The sequence below is a fragment of the Ylistrum balloti genome, unplaced genomic scaffold (assembly GCF_031769215.1).
Source record: "Ylistrum balloti isolate Yb309-2 unplaced genomic scaffold, AGI_CSIRO_Ybal_v1 Utg369630, whole genome shotgun sequence".
Lineage (NCBI taxonomy): Eukaryota > Metazoa > Mollusca > Bivalvia > Pectinida > Pectinidae > Ylistrum > Ylistrum balloti.
The window spans coordinates 304691-329856 of record NW_026781896.1 but is presented as its reverse complement, the minus strand read 5'-3'; the positions used below and the strand labels follow the sequence as shown (position 1 = coordinate 329856).

Here is a 25166-nt window from a genome sequence, read left to right as displayed (position 1 = left end):
TAGGTGTAATATTTGTGAGAAAAAGCCGATCCCCTCTTTTAACATATCCCCATTATCTCATCCAAAGACGACACGCTATATACAAATACCAAAATTTTCAGAAGCGTCACAAACGTCCGAAAATCGAGCGCAAAGTTCATGACGTAATGTGTCGTGTTAATGTGATGTTGGTGTGTTTTTTTATGAAAGTATTTATTTCTAATCTCCTGAAATGTGAAGAGAGAGATGATTTTGTATACGAACCTTCAACAAATGAAGGAGTGCTATTAAATCAGGGTTTTCCTCTATATAGTTCAATGTTTCTTTAAAAAATGTCCAATTTTAAGTCTAAAAACAAGCAAGTTCATTTCTAGTCTATTTGATCCTTACTTGCGAGTTAATATCGCAGAAACAAATAAAATAAATAAATACATAAATAAAATGTTTGCATATTTCGTTCAGACATGAAGTTCTTCCATACAATATTTCTCCTCAAGTGATGAAGTTTTAAAAACGTATTCTTATAATAGTTCTTATACTATGATCAATTCAAAATTTTCAATAAAACGAAACGAAATTTACTTAGAAATCTGGAGAGGATTGTATTAGCAATGAAAAATCAAACCAACGTCATTACCTGTATCGACAGCAGAAGTCCAGAATATACATCCAATGAGAAAAGTCGAAACTAGCTGATTTCTTCTCCAGGACATTTTCATTAACGTCAGTAATTTTTAGTAGATGTTAACAAAAGTTGATTACAAACTATATGTAACTATTTTATGTAATTATATCACGAAAACATTACCTCCCTTAGTATTGAAAACTGAAGTAATTATAATACCTATTCAAAGTGCCAGGTATTCACTTATGCTACAAATATGCAAATTAAGTAGTATTCTCATTATTCTACACGTGTTTCAGGTTACGGTTCTAAGGAGAGAGGAACATCTATTTGTGACGGAACTAGACAATGGATTGTTTACGATCAATAACATTATTCTGTTTACGATCAACAACACCTCTCCAAAATTCTCATTATTTTATAGAATCATTTCTCTCCTAAGGCGATAATTTTGCTAATAAAGTTTGTATCCATAAAGGTGTCTGCCGAGCAATTATAGAGTATCTGTGGTCATCTTCAATGGTCAGTCCATATAAGTTTATTGTCCAGTTCGAGGGTCGGAGAATAGATACGCTATCGTTTGTGTATTTATTGCCATTGAAGGGCGAAAGTGTGAAGATTTTACAGGCTTGTAATCAAGATTACGCTGATATGACATTACAGACCTTTGTCACTGCTTAATTCAGTTTACGGAGGCTTTCCCGCATGTTGTTCAGTGAGGTATCCGCCAGCTACTAGAGTGAGACCTCGCCTCAAAATGACTATCACCCAAACAAACAGTAACACTTACAATACGTGGCGTGCAGTTTGAGATTTTGATTTGTATGTCACACTGTTGTTTAAATTGACTTAGTGTGCTTGTCCAGTTGAAAACGTCATGAGGGGGATATGTGGGTTGCTGATTTCTGTCTCAGAATATCGTGTAGTTTGTTAAACAACTTCTAAACCTAAAATATCAGTAAATATGTCTACCACGAATGGAAACAGCAGTGATTTTATCACTCAAACACGATATTCATTAAAATATTGCATTCTAAAATGTTATATCTAGGTAAAGCCTGGTTTCTGTATTCACTGTTGAATCCTAAAGCAGCGTTCTACGACTATATTTGTTTATCATACCAAATTACACGCTCATCATACCAAATACGTTGGGCCCTCTGCTAATATGACACTACTACACAGGTCACGATTAACGTTCAAAATCGTTTTAAATTTAAGTCTCCCTTCGTATTTCGTTATTGTCTACATAAAAATGAAGGAAAGCGAGCATTTTTCTTTTCTTTCTTTTTTGTTTTATTTAACTTGAGGGTGCAACACCTGAATATGAAGTTACGTGACCGGAATTCTCCGAGATGATTCAAAGCCTACATGTAGATTGATTGTTACATAGCCCAAATATTGTATCAGACATCCAACACCCGGATACACACTTATCAACAACACCTCGAAAACTGATGACCAAATCCCAAGGAAAATTAATAACTTTTGTCATATTTCAATATATGTCCTCAGTAACGATGTGATATATTTCAAGACCAAATCAAACTGATTTTTATTTGTCACAATAAATGAAGTGGGGGGAAAAGGGATCACAGGGACTCCCTATCCGAACGAACCCACTAGTCCAGACAACGAATATGGTTAAAGATTATAACTCAGGGTACTGTTTGTCTCCGTCTACAAGTTTAAAAAGAAAAAAGACAAAAAAATGAAGTTTTAAAAGGTAAAATCAACACACAAACAAACAAAATAACACAAAACAAAAAATATAATAATAACAGATGACTTGTGTCTTTGGAGAGCTTCGAATCCCCGCTATAGATATATTATTTCAAACGTTTCCTTGATCCAGATTGACAGCAAAGATGGCCGCCTCCAGGGCTTTGGCGTGGAGGCAGCTCCTCAAAATATTGGCGAATTCACAAGGAGCGACACTTAGCATTAATTCGAGAGTATGTACTTATTCAAAGCCGGTATCAATACACGTTTCTAAAAATGCGTTGTAACTACATTTGATTATCTGTACAAATAGAAGTTGGTTAATTAACCGGGTCGGTAACCTTGAAGTTGGGGCAAGTTTTGAAATGTCTACGTTCTACCCATTAATCGTCCTACTTCAACATACTGAAGGTTTTGCAGATATTGTTGAGTTTACTGTCCGTCTTCGAATGTATTTACTGATGGTTAAGATAAAATATATTCACTTAGACTTTTGTATTGATAAATTGAATAATTTCACCTGCTCGGATATATTTACATAGGCGGGTATGGATAATAGTCCTGCATTTGAGGAATAGTTACTGCTTTGGGTAATCAGTTAGTAAATGAAACGCAGGGTCATTAAAAGAATTTGCAGAAAAAGAAGCAGATTGGTATAGCTTGTACGTAGTATTAAATGCGGTCTCTGTCATTCAGTTGAAGGATAATATTTCTTTGGCTCTTGATCATATCAGGTATCATAGACATGAAGTTATCACTGTAAAGAGCCAGACTTGATTCCTGTAACCCTGGTAAAATTCTAGCCGCAATATACCACTCAGCTAGAGAGAACTTCTCTTTAGCTTGATTGGTTGAGCATCAGACTAGTAAGTCAGGGGTCCCGGGTTTGGCTCCTAGTGGAGGCATTGAAATAAATAATGACTATACATTCCTGTTGGGCATTTGGCAAGAGTGTCCTTTTCCCTTGTTCTTTCAAAAAGATTTCTTTATTGTTACTTGAGCTTCCATGAACCCATCAGTGATCTAACTTCCTTTATAAAAATGTTTCCTTGCTGATACTTTGAATTACTTTATACATTTGAAGTTCATTTATATAGGTCAACATGTTAGAAAACATTTTTTAGTCATTATCATCATATATGTATTTGTCATACACAGAGTGGTATTCATACTACTGTGAAGAGACACCAAGATCCATCATCAGACCAGTCAGCGAAGGCAAAGACAATCAGCAATGCTATGAAGGCATATTTGGAAACGGCTATGAAATATGGTTTGCACCCTATATAATTATGCTACAGGCAGGGTTCTGGAAAGAGTTTATCTTTATGCAAAAAGTCATAGTAAGATATCCAGATCTCCTTGACTAGTGAAATAGATAACATATTTTTGTGCCATTCTGTTTTATTGGGCGATTGGAAGAATATGGTGTCCATCTGTTGCATGACATCAGGCTGCACCAAATTCTTATCAATCATGTCTTATAGATATTTTCTAGTTTAGGACAAATCAAAACCAGGAAACCAGGAAAGTTTAGCAACAATAATGGGTAGCTATTCAAAACCTGTCTCATATTGAATGACATTAGGAATAGATAAATATATTAAATCATTCTAGTGAGTCCACCAACCTTGTTGAATATGTCATTTTCTTTGTGTGAACTCACTGTAGGTTAAATACAACATAATGCATTATGTTGTATGTTTATTACAAAATCATCAGTATATTTTTAATGTGTTTTACATAGAAAAGGAGAAAGAAACACTGACATATGAGTATGAACTTGGGAGAAAACATCTCGCCAACATGATGGGCATACATCATAAAGATTTTACGAAGGAACATGTCAAGATTGCTGTGAGATACCTTATGCCATCAGGACTGTTTGACAAGAAAGCTCACCCCTACCTGTTGGTGAGTTCATTATCTTATCAGCAACAAGCATGCCACACTAGGGGAGCTAGAGTTAATCAAATTTTAGCTCACTTGCCAAAAAATTCCTTTCCAATAACAAGATGGCCTAGGATGCTGATGTTGGACCTGTAACATGCTGGGATGAAGGGCTACCAAATTAATTCATATAAATTACCTTCACTCACATTCAAGGTCATAGGGGTCAAAGGTGGACAGATCTTTAAATTTCTTTTGAATAACCATTAGGACCTGAGTTATGGTATTTGTGTAGCAGCATGTTTGGGGTATGAACTCTCCAGGTTACAGAAATTGACTTAAAAATTGTCAAAATCATCTTCGTAAGATGCAAAACGAGTGGGATATTCAGGCCCACTGGACTTCTTGTTTGAAATATTAGAATTTTTTTTTATCGAAAATAGCATCAGAAGGTTGACTCATTACACATGTATGGGCCCTGTAACACTAGGTTATTTTTCTTCAACTGTTTTATATATCCAAATTTTCCTCTTACTGTTTGCCCTACCTTGTTTTGAGTAAACATTAAAAAAAAATCTGATCTGTTTGTGATTAAATCTCCTCAATCTTATCTCACATTGAAATGTTTCATTGTTGCTATTTTTTTTCCTAATATTCTTTTCTTTATTATCAGGAAGCAGATGATGTCCTTCCACATAAAAAAAGTAAGTATAGTATTAAAACACATACATATAACTGAAAGCGAGCAGGTTGACAGGTGCTTTGTTTATCTTAAGTCTTAGTCTGTAGGTTGACAGCAACACATTGATATATAGTCTGGCAAAATATTGAGTGTTTTAAAGATAAGAGCAACTATTCTTCCTTAAACAGAATAAAAGTTCTCACTGGTAGAAGATTTGAGTGTGGTGTTTTAGTCACCTTCATCAGACTAATGACCAGTGTACTGTACTAGCATTGATGTATGCAGTGTACGAGATGGTAAGGAATCGACCAACTTATTCTGTACTATAATCCTATGTACACTATGGTTGAAAATAGTGTAACAAGATGATAAACAGATCATAGAAAAAAAGTGCACAAGGTGGTAAAGATATACTGTAGTTGATTCCGCTAGGCTTAACACTTGGTCATAGTTGTCTGAGTGTCTCTAGCCCCCTCATCCCTGTTTAGTACTGGTCTGCTGTGGTGTATCCATTGGCCTCCTTGACCAGCTGCCTGAAAAGGTTGTTTACCCTGTCAACTATTTTGGAATTTTCCCCGTCTATGGTATAATATTCTACTGGTTGTGTTATAAGAACTTATAGTCTATTGACATTACCAACCTGCAGAAAATGTTCCTGAAAGCACTTTCTTATTATTTGTACAATTAACTTATATTGAATATTTATTCTATTGTTAAGAAATTTGTCCACAAAGTTAAAATGTGTTAAATTGTTAGATGTAAATACAGTAATATTCTGTTTAAGTCAAGTATTGAGGACACATTATCATTTAACTTGCAAAATAGCAACATCTCGTGGGTTTCCATTGGTGTTAGAAAAATGATTTGATAAAATGTGAAAGTTATATTGAGGAAGAGGAAGGTAAGCTTTTTAATTTTCTTGTACAGTGGAAAATTTTATTCACTGATTAACGTACCTATCATATTTTTCCTGCAATAGGCCCAAAAGGCCAAACTATTACCTTTGACTCAACGTTGGGGGGTGGGCTTATTACAAGACAATGAAATACTTATTAATGAATGTCAATAGATATGGATGGGAATGCTACCAGGGCAAAGCCTGGGTTTGTTGCACATGATATTTGTTATCTAGGAAGCAGTTGTAATTTACTGTTTTTCCATGTTTCCAGAGGCACAATTTGGCAGGGATGGTAGACCGTTTCATCCAATGTTTTACACAACACGGCCTAACTACTACCAATTTATGCATGTAAGTATTGATTGAGACTGTCAACATTTTTATCAGGAATGATCAAACTACACATGAAGAGTAACACTGACATTTTTATTGTTAAACACACAGGAAAGATACATATCTTGAAATTACTTTCATTTCGATAATTTCTTTTGTTGTGTTTACTGTATTCTTAAATCACCATATGCTATGTCCACCATTACTACATAGATGTATGAAGCACAGTACACAGTCATGTGACCGTCATGTTACACTCAATTAGCACCTAGTTGCTAATCTTGCCAGCAAACAACATGATCAGTAATTTTTTTCAACAAAAATAAACATGAAATACAAAATAGGAATACCTTAGAATGGATGAAAAGTGTCTGCAGTCTTATAGTTTTTGATATATGTCCAGATTTCAAGGTAAATGTGACAAATTTTGAAAGAATACCTGGTATACATCACTTTTCATTTTCCAAAATCCAATATGATATTGATAATGCGTTTTGTTTTGAATAATTTAGGATAACAGGGTGCACAGGGGCAATGTATAGAGCAAGTTCATCTATCAGTATTCAATGGGGAACTCTTCAGTATTTTAAACATCACAAGAAAAAGGGGAATTTTTGGCCTGTGTTGAGAAATTGATTCTAAATTTCAGATAGCCCTTTTGCTCTTCATTAAGTTAATAGAGAGGGGTAGGATCAAAATATATGACATACATGAAAATTACATCAATAAAATAAGGACAGTGTTGAAGTTAGATTAATAGTAGGTTTGTAAATATGTTAAGTAAAGATATACTAATTAGCTCTGTTTTGGGGAAAAGTTTCCCTCTTTTTGGGGAAATGTTCCATGTTTTCAGTATATTTCCTCAATGGGGAATTTGTTTACATTCAGAGAGGAGAACATATCACTTGGGGAATGCTACACCTTTTCTGGTAATGAAATTTGTCTGTATTAATCCCTGACAATGTATTTTTTATATGAATACATCATGAATGAACAACTGGATGATATGCAGCTTAACACACATGTGTATGGTTTAAAAAATTCAAAAATATTTTATGGTGTTCCTTATATTGAACATGTTCTAAACTGAAACTACAGAGTATTCAAATGCAGTTTTGTATTTTGACATCATACTTCATACATGATCCATCCTTCAACAATTTTTGTTATCTCCCTTCCTTAAGAAATCATGAAAGGAACTTTTTCAAGTGTAGGATCCTGATTGAGAAGCAAACACAGAAACTCAAACACAGAATGAAAACTGTCGGCTTTCAAAAACCTCAGTTTTCTTTATCGAACAATGATCGCAAATGACTGGCAATGATGACTGATCATTATTTTATTTATATCCTAGTTATATAACCTGATAGGACTTTTCCTGCCCAATTATCTATATTTCTTTTAGAGACTGATCTGTAAAGTAATCTGGCTAACAGATTTTCAATCTTTCATTTAATTTTGATATTACAGTAATTTTTTGGAAACAAATTTTATAAGGATGGATATGTATTTAAATTTGTTGTGTTGGTCTCCCAGTTCCATTCTGATCAGAACCAGATATAAATTCCAGTCTGTACACAGTCTGTCCTACATTTTGTTCTTATAATGTAGTGTACCAGTATTGTGCTTGATACTGTGTAGATCTGATAAAACTCCTGGGATTTTGAAATACAGCTGACAAAAATAACAGATTAAAAGAAAAGAAAAGGAGAGAAAATACCAGACTTCCAGATAGATCTCCTTGGTAACTTAATTAAAATTGGTTTATTCTGCTGAGGGCTATTCCACTAAGCATAAATTACTTAAATGATTGTGTTCAGTTTCCTGCCTAATACATTTAGGCAAATCTATTGAATTCTCAGAGTTACACCACTAAACAAAACCTGAAGTCCCAGTGATCTTTGGAAATCAAATATTTGATTCTGTGCTGCAACTCAAGCTTTTCCTGTTTCAAATTTGATACTTCATAGTTTTGGAAATGGTTTTCCGAACTCATCAGAATCAAATCATGAAGAATTGTTACTGGAGTGGCCTTGACAGGCTGTTTATTGTTTGCTGTAAAATAGCCTTGACAGGCTGTTTATTGTTTGCTGTAAAATAGCCTTGACAGGCTGTTTATTGTTTGCTGTAAAAATATCCTTGATAGGCTGTTTATTGTTTGCTGTAAAATAGTCTTGACAGGCTGTTTATTGTTTGCTGTAAAATAGTCTTGATAGGCTGTTTATTGTTTGCTGTAAAATAGTCTTGACAGACTGTTTATTGTTTGCTGTAAAATAGCCTTGACAGGCTGTTTATTGTTTGCTGTAAAATAGCCTTGACAGGCTGTTTATTGTTTGCTGTAAAATAGCCTTGATAGGCTGTTTATTGTTTGCTGTAAAATAGTCTTGACAGGCTGTTTATTGTTTGCTGTAAAATAGCCTTGATAGGCTGTTTATTGTTTGCTGTAAAATAGACTTGATAGGCTGTAAAATAGTCTTGACAGGCTGTTTATTGTTTGCTGTAAAATAGTCTTGATAGGCTGTTTATTGTTTGCTGTAAAATAGCCTTGATAGGCTGTTTATTGTTTGCTGTAAAATAGCCTTGATAGGCTGTTTATTGTTTGCTGTAAAATAGCCTTAACATACTATTAATTCTTTGCTGTAATTTTGTTTACACTGTCTTTGATCATTCTTTTAATAGGATATTGTACAAAAGATAGAGAAGCTGGATGCTAAGATGGAGGAAAACAAATTCATTATAAAAAGGTCCCAACCTCTACAGTAAGTGATGAAGAAATCTTGTAGTATGATCTGGAAAATTTTATATACCATGATTTCCTTCTCAAAGCAAGTTCACAGCAATCAATGTTCAGGATGAACTGCATGTAAAAAGAAATGTATGAATATATATTGTTAAAATCATATTTATTATCCTGTCATTTGTAAATATTAGTTAAAATAGATTCATGATACCCAATGCAAGTGATCATTCCTTTGTTAATTTGCAGTGATTTACATGAATCTGTTAGTTTGTTTGATATGTAAAATTTACGGATTGAAATTGCATTTAAAAGAGAGTTAATATGGTTTACAGCAGACAGCAAAGTTTCGTCTTTTTTTTTTATTTAAATTTATTTTATCATTTTGTTGTATGATATCAGTAATTAAGACGTAGATTGTTCTGAGCGATGGAAGAAATTGTACTTAAAGTTACAATGTGTGCCCTAGACATTTGTGGGGGAAGTGATGGGATATTGCCAATGTCAGTTTCATCCCTTCACAAAGGATCACTGTCACCTTTGACCTCATTTCCTAAGGAATTGTTCTAGGATCTTGTGTAGAAAATTATAAAACTCGTCAACAAAATTTGCATTGTTAGATTCATCCTGTACAGATATTTTCTGTTGAAAAGTGTTTCTAATGGTCCAGAAAAGAAACATGAACATCAGGTAATTTATTTTAGTTTGAAATGAATTTTTCACTAAAATTGTTCTCACTTATTACAGGAGCGTGATGACTTCTGAATGGCTGAGCTATGAGGACTTCAAAGTAAAGACAAGAGAGAACGTAAATCAAACAGATGTAAGTATTAGGTTCTACCCACCGAAGGAACATAGGGTTCTTTTGTTTATGATCTTAATACTGTAACTGTAACAGAGGTCATTATTTACTTTAATACCTCTGCTAGGATTCGAACCCAAAACCCCAGGTTTACTAGTCTAATGCTCAACCTATCTATTTAAAGAGAAGTACTCTCTCACTGAGCAGTATATTGTGGCTGGTACTAACCAAGGTTACACACTCCCCCTCCAGGAAATAACTCATCCTCAAGTTTTTAGGGGTTACAGCGATACTGGTTGGGTATGGCTAAGTATTATTTCTAAATACTTATGTGGGCTTCAGTGTAACAGAGATCATTCTTTATTTTAATACCTCCACTAGGATTCGAACCTGGGACCCCTGGCTTACTAGTCTGACACTCAACAAATTGAACTAAAGAGAAGTTCTTTCTAGCCGAGATTGCAGCTAGTATTTATTGTTTCTTTGCTTACAAGCCACATTGCTAGTCATTACATTAAAAACGTTATTCAGAATATTAATACATAACTAAATGTTTTGCCTAAAACATCAGATATATCAAGATATTTTTTGAATGATGGGGCTAGTGACTCCCAGGCAGAATTTAGTATTTCTTTTGATCATTTTGGATTTTCCTTCATACCTCCTAGGTTTCAAAATTTATTCCCTTAGCATCACTGACGAGTCCTAGAAGGGCGAAACAACTGTTTGATGCGACAGTTTGATTGTTACTTTATCTAATTCTAGATTTATATTGGTGGGTGCTGTTTACAAGTCTGTATTTTGTACAATACTGAATGGGTGGTTTGAAGTGATTTGTTGTGACATTGGGTGGTTAGTTATTTTCTCCATGTGAATTCGCTTATCTGTTATTTTATTCTAAGATCTAATGATTAATATTGGAATGAAGAACTCAAAAGATGCCATTTTCAAGTGTTATTTCTTTACCGGAGAGTATAAGCAAATTTTATGTTTTTTTTTGTATTCAAGAATGTAAAATATCCCCTATGAAAATTTTGAAAGTCCACAAGTGTGGATGACAATTATGAAAATAAAAGTTTCCCTAAGCAATGTTTTCTTGTAGTTTCCCTAAGCAATGTTTTCTTGTCATACAAAGAGCTGTTGTTGCTCTCTGATGAAATATGTTTTTTTTTTTTCAGTATGATCGATTTATTCAACTAATGGAGAAACTGGTGGAGCACGACCTCTGTGACGAAGAGGAAGAATATATCATGTCATTTAGAAAACCTTTGATATCAGCTGTTTCTTATAAACATAAATCTGTAAGTTAAAAATTCCATGGATTTTAAATGATGTAAACACTTATTTCTCTAGACTTATCTGTTTTCAAAAATAAAAACATAAATGATTTCAGCAAAAAAAAAAATTGCTTGCATATAATGTGGAGTTACCTATTTTGTATATAGGTGCCTGTTAAATCAACGACATTGTTCTTTCCCATCAGACAGTATGTGATATTTATGTTTAAGTAATGATGAGTCCATTGGTCAAAGATATTGCATAAAAATCTGACAAATTTTTGGTCTCTTATTATAGCCTGAAGTTGATGATGAGGGAAAACTCTACTACAAAGGTGAAGGTATGTAAATGACCAGGTGTTATACTGTTTATACAAGTCACCTATAGACATCTGTAGTCACTCTAACTCTAGAGACACAAGTCAATCTCTAAACAAATTTTACATTAAATAATCTATGATATCATCATACTCCCCACTCTCACTTTAATCCCACCTTAGTTCCACCAGCTTGTCTCATTTTCACCTTAATACCAACCTCTCATTCTCATCTTTATCCCATCAACCATTTTCAATCTTACCTTAGTCTGCACCAAGTCTTCTCATTCTCACCTTAGTCTGCACCAAGTCTTCTCATTCTCACCTTAGTCTGCACCAAGTCTTCTCATTCTCACCTTAGTCTCCACCAAGTCTTCTCATTCTCACCTTAGTCTCCACCAAGTCTTCTCATTCTCACCTTAGTCTGGACCAAGTCTTCTCATTCTCACCTTAGTCTGGACCAAGTCTTCTCATTCTCACCTTAGTCTCCACCAAGTCTTCTCATTCTCACCTTAGTCTCCACCAAGTCTTCTCATTCTCACCTTAGTCTCCACCAAGTCTTCTCATTCTCACCTTAGTCTCCACCAAGTCTTCTCATTCTCACCTTAGTCTCCACCAAGTCTTCTCATTCTCACCTTAGTCTCCACCAAGTCTTCTCGTTCTCACCTTAGTCTCCACCAAGTCTTCTCGTTCTCACCTTAGTCTCCACCAAGTCTTCTCGTTCTCACCTTAGACTCAAACAAGTCTTCTCATTCTCACCTTAGACTCAAACAAGTCTTCTTGTTCTCACCTTAGTCTCTACCAATCTTCTCATTCTCTCCTTAGTCTGGACCAAGTCTTCTCATTCTCACCTTAGTCTCCACCAAGTCTTCTCATTCTCACCTTAGTCTGCGCCAAATCTTCTCATCCCACCTTAGTCTGCGCCAAATCTTCTCATTCTCACCTTAGTCTGCACCAAGTCTTCTCATTCTCACCTTAGTCTCCACCAAGTCTTCTCATTCTCACCTTAGTCTCCACCAAGTCTTCTCATTCTCACCTTAGTCTCCACCAAGTCTTCTCATTCTCACCTTAGTCTGCACCAAGTCTCCTCATTCTCACCTTAGTCTGCACCAAGTCTTCTCATTCTCACCTTAGTCTGCACCAAGTCTTCTCATTCTCACCTTAGTCTGCACCAAGTCTTCTCATTCTCACCTTAGTCTCACCAAGTCTTCTCATTCTCACCTTAGTCTGCACCAAGTCTTCTCTTCTCATTCTCACCTTAGTCTGCACCAAGTCTTCTCATTCTCACCTTAGTCTGCACCAAGTCTTCTCATTCTCACCTTAGTCTCCACCAAGTCTTCTCATTCTCACCTTAGTCTGCACCAAGTCTTCTCATTCTCACCTTAGTCTCCACCAAGTCTTCTCATTCTCACCTTAGTCTGCACCAAGTCTTCTCATTCTCACCTTAGTCTCCACCAAGTCTTCTCATTCTCACCTTAGTCTCCACCAAGTCTTCTCATTCTCACCTTAGTCTCCACCAAGTCTTCTCATTCTCACCTTAGTCTCCACCAACCTTAGTCTCCACCAAGTCTTCTCACCAAGTCTTCTCACCTTAGTCTCTTCACCAAGTCTTCTTCTCATTCTCACCTTAGTCTGCAACATGTCTTCTCATTCTCACCTTAGTCTCCACCAAGTCTTCTCATTCTCACCTTAGTCTCCACCAAGTCTTCTCATTCTCACCTTAGTCTCCACCAAGTCTTCTCATTCTCACCTTAGTCTCACCAAGTCTTCTCATTCTTCTCACCTTAGTCTCCACCAAGTCTTCTCATTCTCACCTTAGTCTCACCAAGTCTTCTCATTCTCACCTTAGTCTTCTCATTCTCACCTTAGTCTCACCAAGTCTTCTCTCATTCTCACCTTAGTCTCCACCAAGTCTTCTCATTCTCACCTTAGTCTGCACCAAGTCTTCTCATTCTCACCTTAGTCTCCACCAAGTCTTCTCATTCTCACCTTAGTCTGCACCAAGTCTTCTCATTCTCACCTTAGACTCAAACAAGTCTTCTTGTTCTCACCTTAGTCTGCACCAAGTCTTCTCATTCTCACCTTAGTCTCCACCAAGTCTTCTCATTCTCACCTTAGTCTGCACCAAGTCTTCTCATTCTCACCTTAGTCTGCACCAAGTCTTCTCATTCTCACCTTAGTCTCCACCAAGTCTTCTAATTCTCACCTTAGTCTCCACCAAGTTATCTCGTTCTCACCTTTGTCTTCTCATTCTCACCTTAGTCTTCATCAAATTTTTCATTCTCACCCTAAGCCCAACAACTCTTCCTGTTCTTGTCATAAATCTACAAACCCCTCCCACATTCCACGTGGTCCCATCATCACTATCTATACCTGTGCTTAACACATGGCATACTTATTTTTATGCTGTAAAGAGCTCAGCTGACCGACATATAAATTCTGAGTCAGATTCAACAGGTTCGAGTAACATAACAGGACCATTGAAGAGAATATATTTGTAACTACAGAACAGTAACAGATATAGGTGGAATGATTAGCCTTGATGGAATGATTACTTGATAAATACAGTGCTCTCAATATTTCATGTCAAAGTCGACTCTAAACTTCACACGATCAGTGGACTTTAAGCTGTATGCTGACATTGGCTTGTTTTATCATTCAGAGCTTCCTTCTCCAAGCCTATATGTACTTCCCAAAACACAATATTTTCCGATAATTTTCTCAACATATCAATCCTTTCTTTTCTAGCTAGCAACCTCTGCTAATGCTGGCCACTCTATTCCCTGACCTATACACTAATCCCCATACTCTCGTCTCTTTCTCCAACAGATTTCTATACATTTACGCCAATTTCAGTTACATTTAGTTCACTTTTACACTCGTTTTTTTCAGGTTCTCGAAAATCTTGTAAAGCTTATGTGAAGGTGTATCTTAATGGTACAGGAAAATTTGAAATCAACGGAAATGATATACTGTACTTCAAGGATCATACACATAGGTAGGTGTTTTATCAGGATACGGTGGTTAAATTTTGACTTTTAACAAGTCAGGACAATTGTCACTTCACAATCTGATCTGCACTGTAGGAGTAAAATGATGTAATAGGAATAAAAAACACTGTCTTCTCGAAAAGGAACTGTTTTTGAAAATATAATAAAATGTTTAAGTAAAATGACAGATTCAGTATTAATATCACTGTTATTTTCTATACTTGCATTGTTTGTTGATGCAGGGAACAGATCATGACACCACTGATAGTCTGTGAACTGCTCGGAAAAGTGGATGTGTATGCCGCAACAGTCAGGGGAGGTAAATCATCAGAGTCAGGGGCGATCCGACTGGCAATGTCTAAAGCCCTGGCTGGATACGTCAGTGATGATATCAAGACACGGTTGACTATCGGTAGGTGTCAAGTCGAAAACTTTCCTGCTGATAAACTTGTGGATGTTTTCTCTTGAAAGTTTATAGATTTTCTTCTGATAAGAATATGATTGAAATGTAGTGCCACATACCCTGGTAATTAGCATGTCTTGAAATATCACACGTGTACAGATTTTGTCATATATACTGTAAGATACTTCTACAATAGTTATACTGCCACGTGATAAAACATGTCACTTGATTGTCCAGTTAGCGAAAAATCATTTTTCTTCATTATGCATATTTAAATAAGTTCAAAAGTTTTTTCAAGATTTGCTGATAATATTTGTTCAAATTTGATTACCAAAGGCACTAGAGATCATATTAAGCAACTGAATTTGTACAATGAAGGTTCGGTTTTATTTTGTCCACAGATATTATCAAATAGTGACCATGTATGATGTGCTAAAAGTTTGATTAAAACTTTCCTGAAAATAATCTATGATATCATATATAGCTTAGAGTTAGTTCAGTATGGGGGTGAAAAAAATAATTTCATACATTTTGACTCACTTTCTCTGCTGCCTTATCTTATTGTACAAAATATTAGGTGGTGGACTACAAATCACTTTGTTCAAAAGTCAGCTGAAATTAGTCTAAATGAAAGGGTGAAAGTATTAAAACTTTTGCATTCCATTGAATTCTTAATTTTTCTGACAACTATAATGTTCAAAGATAATTTCCCCAAACATGTGTTCCCGATTTGAAACACAAAAAAAAAAACTCCACAAAATTTTACACTCATGAAATTAAACAAGACATTAGTCTATATGCTGAAGTGTTTTAACCTTGACCTTTGTAATGTTTTTACTTTGACCTTTGTAGTGTTTTTACCTTGACTTTTATCATGTTTTACCTTGACCTTTGTGGTTTTTTAACCTTAATATTTAATGTGTTCTAACCTTGATTTTCTACAGCTGGACTGTTGACAGAAGATCCGAGGATTCGTGAACGAGACAAGCCTGGACAGGAAGGAGCTCGACGTAAATACTCTTGGTGGGTGGAATGGCTTCAGTATTTATAGAATATTGTTGAGTATGACTGATAAGTATAAAAGGATTTTGTATGGTGATGGTCACTTTCAAAGTCTGGCTGGTATTTTTCAAATATCAAAAACAAAACAAGCCATCAAGCTGTGGCACCTAATCCATACCATCACAGCCTCCATCCAGATATCAAATGAGTGGATACTTTATAAAAAAATACATGTATCCATGTTTTGGATTGGTTAGTGCTTTTTGTGTCACTGTTGCTGATTAGTCAATCTGTATACACTGCTAACTTACAGCTGTATGTTTTACTGTAAGAGATCTGTTGAATCTTCGTCCAAACTGAAGAAATTTAAAGCCAGGTATAGATTTTAATGGCTTAAGGGACAATTGATGGAGATAAATTAGATATGCATATATCTTGTCATAATTCAAACGTTTACCAGTTTTATTTTTCACTATTTCAGGAGAAAAAGATGATCAACAACCAGGACTTTTTTACATAGATATTTTGTGCTGTTGTTTCAAACACTATGGATTCCATGACAAAGAAATGTCGAACTGGAAATCTACATTATGTTACACTGTAAGGACTCTGGAGTAACCTTGGAACAAGATGAAGAGATGTGAAATTAAGAATTATAACTAATTACTGTAAATGCCAAAAATGTATTAAAATGTAATACAAGGACTTTAATTATGTTTAAATAATCTTTCAATATTCATCTTTTGACAAAACTTGAACTAGAGGCAATGTTCTTATATATATATTTCAGAAACGTTTTCAAGGAAAAGTCATACATTAAAATTCACTTAAAATACAAATATTAGAAATCAGTTTATAGAATAAGGATATATGACAATGCAATTTTTTTTTTTGGGGGGGGGGGGAAGTATATTGGTTTTATAAGCTTACTTTTGAATATTAACATAATTTTGCATGAATTATCACTCCTTATCCCAAGTACTGAATTTTGAAGTTTTTCAATTATTGATGTTTACTGGGAAGATTATTAGTCCCCCACTGGTAAAAACAGTGGGTACTATAATTTTTCACTCTGTCTGCTGGTGAGTTCTTGTGTCTATTTTCTGCTAGCAGTCTGGTAGCTTCAATTGTTAAGGGATTCTTATCAAACTCCACACACTTATTAAACACCCAAATATCTTGGATAACTTTGTGTTTCAGGTTTTTTTGTGGTCAGGGTCAAGGTCACTTACTTTTTAAAAATCATTTTCAGCACTGTAGTGGCTTCATTCCCAAAGGAATTCTTATCAAACTTTTAAACACTTATAAGATGTCAAATTATCTTAAACAAGTTGGAGTTTCAGGGTTGTTGGGTAAAAAAAGAATCATCACAATAGATAACTTGTGAATTTAGGAAGGGGACATATATTGCTGTAGCAATACTCGGTTTGCTTTCTTGATTTTTCTTGTTGTCAAAACAAAGTCTGTTATATATAACTTCCACAAGTCAGTGTCACCTTATGTCTAGGCGAAAAGCTTGTACATTGAACATATTTTGGAATCTTTTGGACAGTGTTGATTTTGTGATATAACATACAAATGTATGAACAGATGTTAGATAACTCATATATTCTCGGCACTGTTTCTGATTATTTTATTCTAACATGTTCGTTGAAGTAGAATGTTGATTTTTTCAATGTGATAAATGGTTTAGGCACAACTTATTCCAAAGACTGTTTAAAACTATATTCACAATACAGTTGTTACACTGTAAATGTTTTAACACCTCCTACTTCAAAGTTCATAAAAAAAATTAAAGATATAAATATTTTTTGGATATCCCGTGACCTTGGACTTGCATCGTGTGATAAATATTGACTACATGTGATCCACGCCGGAACATCCTTTTTTTAAATCTAATTAAATTAATTTTCAATGATTATTTAACCAGTGACCTCGAAAACTGGTGTAAGTTATTAATTAGAAAAGTTTTATCAATATCTTTTCCTGTTACACTGCTGGGTAATAATCATGACCTAGACATTCATGGTAATATATCAATGTCGATAATGGACAGATTGATAGACAGATATGGACCCCCTAAAAGTTCACACATTTTTTAGGCAGGTCAGCTGATAAAACCTGGCAAAGATTAGGTATAGAGTATCACATTCAGCCCGAACAAATCATGGACATGTGACATGTGAGATGAGAAGTGACCCAGGCACATTGTGCCCCTTTTCAGGGACTTAATCTTTTTTTTAATACATTTGTTTGGATAATTACCAAGAGCAGTGCCCCCTTCCTTAAGTAACACCACACATGAAATGTTTACTGACCATACATATTTCTCTAGAAATTGATTCAGATTGAAAGGTTCAGTTAAAATATTTCACATACCATTTTTTGTACATTTTCGTCAAATTTTAGTAAAGTGAATACCATTTGAAAAATAGAATCAGAAATGTTTTCAGTTCTTGTATATAACATATTTCCACAAATTTTCTGCACCATAAGTTATTCAATATCAGCAAGAAGCTCCTATTGTCAGTGAAAGAATCCCATTGCTCACAAACATCAAAAAGACCTGAAACTATGACCGACATTGAACTTTTTATTAAAAGTTATTGATATCACAATGGACATGTTCTACACAAGAACTGCTTAAAATACTGTTGGAACAATGTTCTACACCTTTGTTAAAGACATCAAGACCAGCTTGGATGCTTCAAAAGTGAAAGTTTTTGTCTGAATCAGTTGTTCTACTACTGGACACAGTAATCTGAATTGTACGGTCTTTGTCGGAGAACAACTCTGACTTATGGTCTTCTAGATCAGACCATTCCGAAAAAGACTGCACTGACGACAGCATCAGAAAGCTGGACACGGATTTCATGCAATCTTTCCTGGAAACCTCAATTCTAGGAGCTCAACAGTGTATCTTGTCTCACATTTTGTCTCTTATCATTGTTTTCTTTTGTATGATAAACAAAATGTGGGATGCTGACTCTCCTGATTTTATCCACAGACCAAGAAAACTTGGAAAAATGTTCACTTTTTTCTCTGAGTACACCATCTGTATTGAGCTGCAGAAGATTTTGTTTCATCTGCAACTTTTTTCTTCTTTTCTTTTTTGGCCTGTAGGAGGAAAAGACGAAAGAATCAAAAGTATTATCAGGTCATACTTACAAGACATCAAACATAAGCTGAGACCTACATAGTTAGTACACTAGAATAAAGTCACAATGAATGGGAAATTGGTATAATAAAGTTTGTACATTAGCAATAACTAATGGAATCTGATATGGGCCTGTTCTACAGACAGGAAAATTTCAAGATGTCCCAAATACAGCAAAGCAATCGAGTAGAAGTTCCAAGCTTTTGGAGGTTTTTTTTTATAATGAGGCAGTCACACTTTCATATTGGTTAATTTTTCTCCCAAACTAAAGACTAAACATATGGTGAAGGATTTGATACCTGACAATACACCAGTGCAGCTTAGATACCTGTAAGCTAGTATTTCATCCTTTTGCAACATATTTATAGTGTTTATGTGGAACTTGGTCAGTTTTTTTTTTTTAATTTTGCCAAATTTCAACCTTAAAGGGGTTTAAAACTTGAAATAAAAGTCTGAATACTAATATATATTTTAATTACCCAGTACTTAAGGGCATATTTAACACCCGAGGAAAAAAAAAATAAAATCAGTAAGGTCAGAGAATCCCTGGGGGAATATTTTTCTGTATATATAAAGTCAGTATCATAAAACTAAAAATATTCTGTATCATGATTTGAAGAATTCTGTGGTTTCAGCACACAATATTATATAAAAGTATCATGTATTTATCATAGAGGTCATCTCAAGGTCAAAAGACCCTAAAGCTTGTGTAAAAGGTGATAAACAGTTTTATATACAGAGCAACTCAATATTTTCCTGCATATAACATTTCAAAGACTTCTTTTATGATATATAAATGAAATGAAAAATGTGATGAGAATATATTTCACCACAACTGAAGTACATATATAATTAACTTTGTACCATAAGATGTTTTTTCATCTCCAATTTCTGTGCAATAATGCCCAATTCTTTTTCTCGTTCAATCCTCTTGGTCAGTTCTTTGTATTTCTTTTCCTTTTCCTGAGCCAGTTCCTGAAATATATGACAATTTTTGGTTTAAATTATAAACATTATAAAACAAGGTATGTTTACGAAACAAAATGCCCCCAGTTGCAAAAATATTCTGAAGTGGGACACTAAAACTGTACTGTGTAAGGCTTGTACTAACTGCATGCATGAAACACTTGTATTCATTGTGGTTATGATTATTTTTACTTTAAAATGTAGGTCAAAGGTCGTGGTCAAGGTCACATCGCATGATACCACCAGAAAGGTCTTCTCACAAGGAACACACATGTCAAATATGCAAGCCCTACCTTTTATGATGCAATAGTTAAGCCGATGTTAAAATTTTACAAATGTAGGCCAAAGGTCAAGGTCACATGGTCAAAAATTCTGGTACCACAGGAAAAGTCTTGTCACAAGGAACACACAAGCCAAATATAAAAACCCTACTTCTTACAGTGCAGTAGTTATGGTCAAGGTTAAAGCTGATAAAAGACAGACAGCACAAAACAATATTCCCCTAATCTTTAGATCAAGAGGCATGAAAACTTATTTCTAAAATTTTGAATTTTTAAGAGTAGTGTGTAGTCAACTAATTATATTAGTATAAGTATTTTTCAATAGAAAAAGTATGATGTAAAATAGATCTAACAACTTTAACAGTAAAATTTAAATGGTTGTTTATATTAACATTGAATTTCCCAAAAGGAAAATGCAGAATTTAGACTTTCACCAAAACTGTTTATAGATATTCATTAAGGTTCCTTTAACATGCTACTTCTTTAAAAGAAACATAAACTTAACATCAGTTTGTAAACCACAAAGATGCTATCCCTCCTAGTGTGCTAAAGAAACAAGAGGCCAATATGGCCTGCCTGTTCATCTAGCTAATAAGACAGTACCAATGGTTAAAACCATTACATGTTGGAAGCAATCAGAAATCAGTTCTAAATGTAACTGTAAGTAGTAAATGATGCTTTTGAAAGTTAATGTTGGGTATGTAGTGTTAATTTTCACCTACCTCGGTATATACCAGGTAGAAATGTAAGATGTCAACAAATCAGAGACAAGGAAATAGCAAAATTTTTGTCAAATTACAAAATAGAAGTCACAGTAGTGTTTATTGTTTTATCATATAGCCCTGCATGAAAAAATGTCTATAAAAACTGATCAGTAGTTCATTACATTAGAACAATAGTTTACTGAAGTAATTCAAAATGACACAGATTTACCTCTAATTCTGTGTGGTCGGTCGGAACTGGAATCTGTCCAGCCTGTAACATCTGTGTGGTGGGCCTATTGTATGCCCGTCCAAGGAGGGATGGATGAGTGTCAAAGTGTTTCGCTGCATCAAATTTCTTCACTGAATGATTAACAAAATAAACATTAAGCTCTTAAACTAGAGTGATCAGTTCATGTATATAATGGGTACATACAGTGTATAAAAACTTCAAGTCACAATTAACGTCATCTGATTTTTCTTGGATAAATCATGTAACCACAATGCAATATGGATGCAATAATAAGCAGTCAAACTTTCTCAAATTTCAATAATGGCAAAATTTTAGAACATGTATTATTGTATCATACCAGTGCAAACAATCTCGTGCATATAAAATGACAGGCATGAAAATTACCTTCTTTCTCTGAGTCTACAAAAATGATATGCTTATTTTTCGGCTTGTCTTCACCGTCAAGGAGATGTAAAGATGCCTTCAGCTTCTCTATTTTCTGTCAAAATATAAATTTCTTATTAATGTAAGTAAATCTTCAGTCGTCTGCTAAAAAACACAAAAGCTGTTTATAACTACCGGTACTTATGAAATTTAGAAAAAAAAAATTTTTTGCTGATGTGCCATTAGAACAGTAACGAAAGACAAATGCATAATCGATTGTTCCACTTGGCCACCATCTTTATTACTTTGGTGATTAATACTCATTGAAATTACATGGTTTTTTTACGTAAACTTGCTTTTTTCGCATGCAAAATTACCTTTAATTCTGCCGTGCGCTTCATATTAACGTATCGCAGGTCCTGAGAAAACATGATTTTAGTCTGAACTTCCGTCACCTCTGGTTCCATTTCTGCCTTTCTTTGATGGACTCCATCCTGTCATATATAAATCAAACATTCAAGTCTTATTAGAAATCCTTTGGTCAGCTTGGTAAGTACATGATTCCTGGTAGGTAAAGTGATTTTTGTAAGGCACAGTCTGATAGAAAATGTATGCGACTGTGACATTTCAACAACTCTTTACAACTTCAATCTAACGAATGACCTGTGCAATTGAAGTAAATACACACAATGGAGTATTGTGTGTACAGGGAATGGACTGCTCCTTTAAGTTAAACTTCAATCTTATCAACATTAAGGTTATATTAGATATGTACATAAGGGACTATAATTGCACAAAATGAATAATCCAACAAAAAAGACACAGTAATTCAATATTTCCAAATTAACTTTGGTGTTTCATCACTCATTTGTCATCAATACAGAAGAAAACAGTTGAATAAATAGACCTATAGATAAAAATAACACACGACATAACTATGTTAGTAAAAATCCATTTATATTTTCATACTACCAGGGACTACAGCCTTTGCTGTGATTTTAGTATAAGAGTTAGTCGTTCTTGGTACCCTACACTTGGGGTAAGCTGTGGGATTTTTATTGATATGTCGACTGGTTTTGTCTGAACTTATGTGGGCTTCATCAGGGCTAAAGTCACACTTTAGTTCACTGAAGAAATGTGACAAAAAGAAAAGCAGTACAACATTAAGGGTTTTTTTTAAACTTACCACTTTCTGAGTTTTGACCATGTTGAAGTAGAATTCATCTGGATTTCTGTTCAAAGCCTTTCTCTTCAGTGATTTTATGGTATTTTGCTGTCTGTGGTATTCACTGTTCAAAAATAATAGAAATAGTACTTTAAGGTCAGTATGCTGCACCCTGTTGATGTACTGGACAAGAACTACATCTATGTATACATATATATGTCTGTATGTATATGTGATCAATGAAATAAAAGGGACAGTATGGACAATTGAATTGTCAAATTTTCCAGGTAATCAGGACACAAATGTTACATCACATACACTAGAACATAAAACAAATACAAAGTTATAAACTAAATTGAGAACGAAAGTGTAAATTTAGGTATCTTTGTAATACCTTCAACAGATAAATGCAGAAGGCCCTTTATATTTATATGCAGTAATTGTCATAGCAGAGGACATTTCAATGGTTCGCCTTCCACTTGTTTAAGGATGATTGTAAAGTCACACTTTATGCTAGAGTCAATATTTCTTATATAAAGAGATAATTAATGTTTCCTTTCATACAGTTCGTGCTGCTGTAGCTGAAATATACACATATTTCTTTTTTAAATTGATTTCATTGTAGACATTTCATTGTTTTAAATACTAAGTTAAGGACATACCTTGCTCTTTCTTTGTAGTCTTTCTTCTTTTCCAGGTATCCCAGTTTAGCTCTTGCTGCTGGCTTCAAACATAAAAAAAGACAGACCATATCATAATCATTGAATTGTAGAAGTTGAGAGACCAGTTTGTATTTTCATTATCACATGCTGGCAATACAAAATATTGTATTGCAGTTACACTGTATCAGTAGACTAAAACTTTCACTTTTATTTGATTTTATCAGCTATCAAATGTATCAACCAGATTGGGCACAACCCTTAATAATCTTGCACTTGAGTGATTGTTACTGCTTTGAGTGATCAATTAGTTACTCAAATGCCAACTCATTTAAAATAGAAAAAAAATCTTTTGATTATCTGCAACAAAAAAAGTGTCATGTTTGTTGACATGGCCCTATAACCAATGCAACACCGTGCATCTTTACACGAAAAGTAAATAAATCACAAAATCTATCGCGTCCATTTTTAAGGGTGGCTAAGAATAGAACACAGGAAAAAATTAAAGCTCAACTACAACATTGGCAATAGATATTCCAAATGGCTAAACACTGAATATGCAGAGTGTAGCATTGGCTTTTGGGTCATGTTTCGAAGATGATGCCCTTTTAAACTGTAAATGTTTGAAATTGAAATGGAACTTTATGTGATTCTATTTTAAACGTTTCTGCATTTGCAGAACTACAGTTTTATCCATATGTGGAGTTGTGACCAACCTGTTAACGCGGGTGAAATCCAATATATAAAATAATTGTCTATCGGCGAGGATATCGTCCAATGTATTATTATCAAATAACCATCGATTTTCCGTCTCTATCAACAGGCACTTAATGTCTACGGACATTGTTTTCAGCTGGTTTTAGAAATAGAACAAGTAAGAACGACAGGATCGCTGCCCTACCAAACATATTGCTACAACTAATCTTAATTACCTGGCTTCTCTCCCTGTGCTCCCTCGCTCTAGCTTTTTCTAAATTCCTCAATGACGCCATCTTAACAGATAGAGTAACCCGATATTCAGAAACTATACGCGAAAAACAGCAGAAATTAGATTTTATGTCTAGCCTCACGTGCTGCTTTCGTAGGATGTACTGTATTTTACTCCTCTAGATTGAAGAGTTACCTTGCGGTGCGTTCGAGTACGTAGACATTACCACTGTTATAAAACCTAGACAAGGATACGCCAATTTGATGATGAAGAGTAAATAAAAGTGAGAAAAAAGTAATGTTGTGTTTTGACGTCTTTTTATTTAAAAAATGGCGTTATTCTCAGTACATTCTTATTTTGAAAAAAAATAGTTATGTATAATAAACACATTTTTAAACAAGAGAGTTGAACATTATTCTCCAAAAGGTGCACGTTATAATATTATGTTAGAATATTGTTTAAAATCGAAAGAATTGATATTTATGCATCCAATGTACAAGTGAATACTTACTGGATGCATTATGGAACAATAGATTTAAGATATTATTCAACAAACCACGAATGTGTCTCCTTTTCGTTGCTATTTGTATTGATTCTATTACCAACAAAACCAGCACTTTTGTTAGCAAGTTGAAATAGGTCTGAAAAGTGCAAACATGCATTGACCTAACCGTGACAATGCATCAAAACGCTGATTAAAACACAGAGAAAATCTTAGTGATAAATTTATTTTTCATTACTCTGTAGATTATTACATTTCATATTTTACTGAATACATGTGAAACATGGAGAGAGAGAGAGAGGCAGACAGATGATGATTTTGATGATGGTTGTGGAATATCATCTATGTTATATCATATTTATTTACTTATTGCTCTCGTCTTATTCCGATCTCCCCTAACACCAGTCTTGTATTGTTGTGTCAGTTAGAGAGATCACCTAAGCCAATCTAATAATATAACAACAAGAATCAGAGATCGGAATAAAATCTGGCCAGTGCTGAAACAGAACTTCATAATACTGCATGGATGTACGG

The 25166-nt window shown here is 34.5% G+C and overlaps 2 protein-coding genes across 2 annotated transcripts; one reads left to right on the top strand and one right to left on the bottom strand.

The window, feature by feature from the left end:
- The first annotated feature begins 2472 nt into the window (after positions 1-2472).
- On the top strand, positions 2473-16368 carry LOC132552027 (small ribosomal subunit protein uS9m-like). Its single transcript, XM_060216174.1, has 13 exons — positions 2473-2559; positions 3485-3599; positions 4074-4240; positions 4890-4920; positions 6068-6147; positions 8809-8888; positions 9614-9689; positions 10847-10969; positions 11244-11286; positions 14155-14260; positions 14495-14664; positions 15600-15678; positions 16139-16368. Exons 1-13 carry the CDS (start codon positions 2473-2475, stop codon positions 16149-16151), a joined length of 1170 nt encoding a protein of 389 aa, XP_060072157.1. The 3' UTR covers positions 16152-16368.
- Positions 16369-18237: 1869 nt separating this feature from the next.
- On the bottom strand, positions 18238-24249 carry LOC132552039 (probable U3 small nucleolar RNA-associated protein 11). Its single transcript, XM_060216182.1, has 8 exons — positions 24135-24249; positions 23206-23267; positions 22565-22667; positions 21756-21872; positions 21400-21493; positions 20995-21125; positions 19679-19789; positions 18238-18774 (listed from the first exon to the last, which is right to left on the bottom strand). Exons 1-8 carry the CDS (start codon positions 24192-24194, stop codon positions 18688-18690), a joined length of 765 nt encoding a protein of 254 aa, XP_060072165.1. The 5' UTR covers positions 24195-24249; the 3' UTR covers positions 18238-18687.
- Positions 24250-25166: the final 917 nt, after the last annotated feature.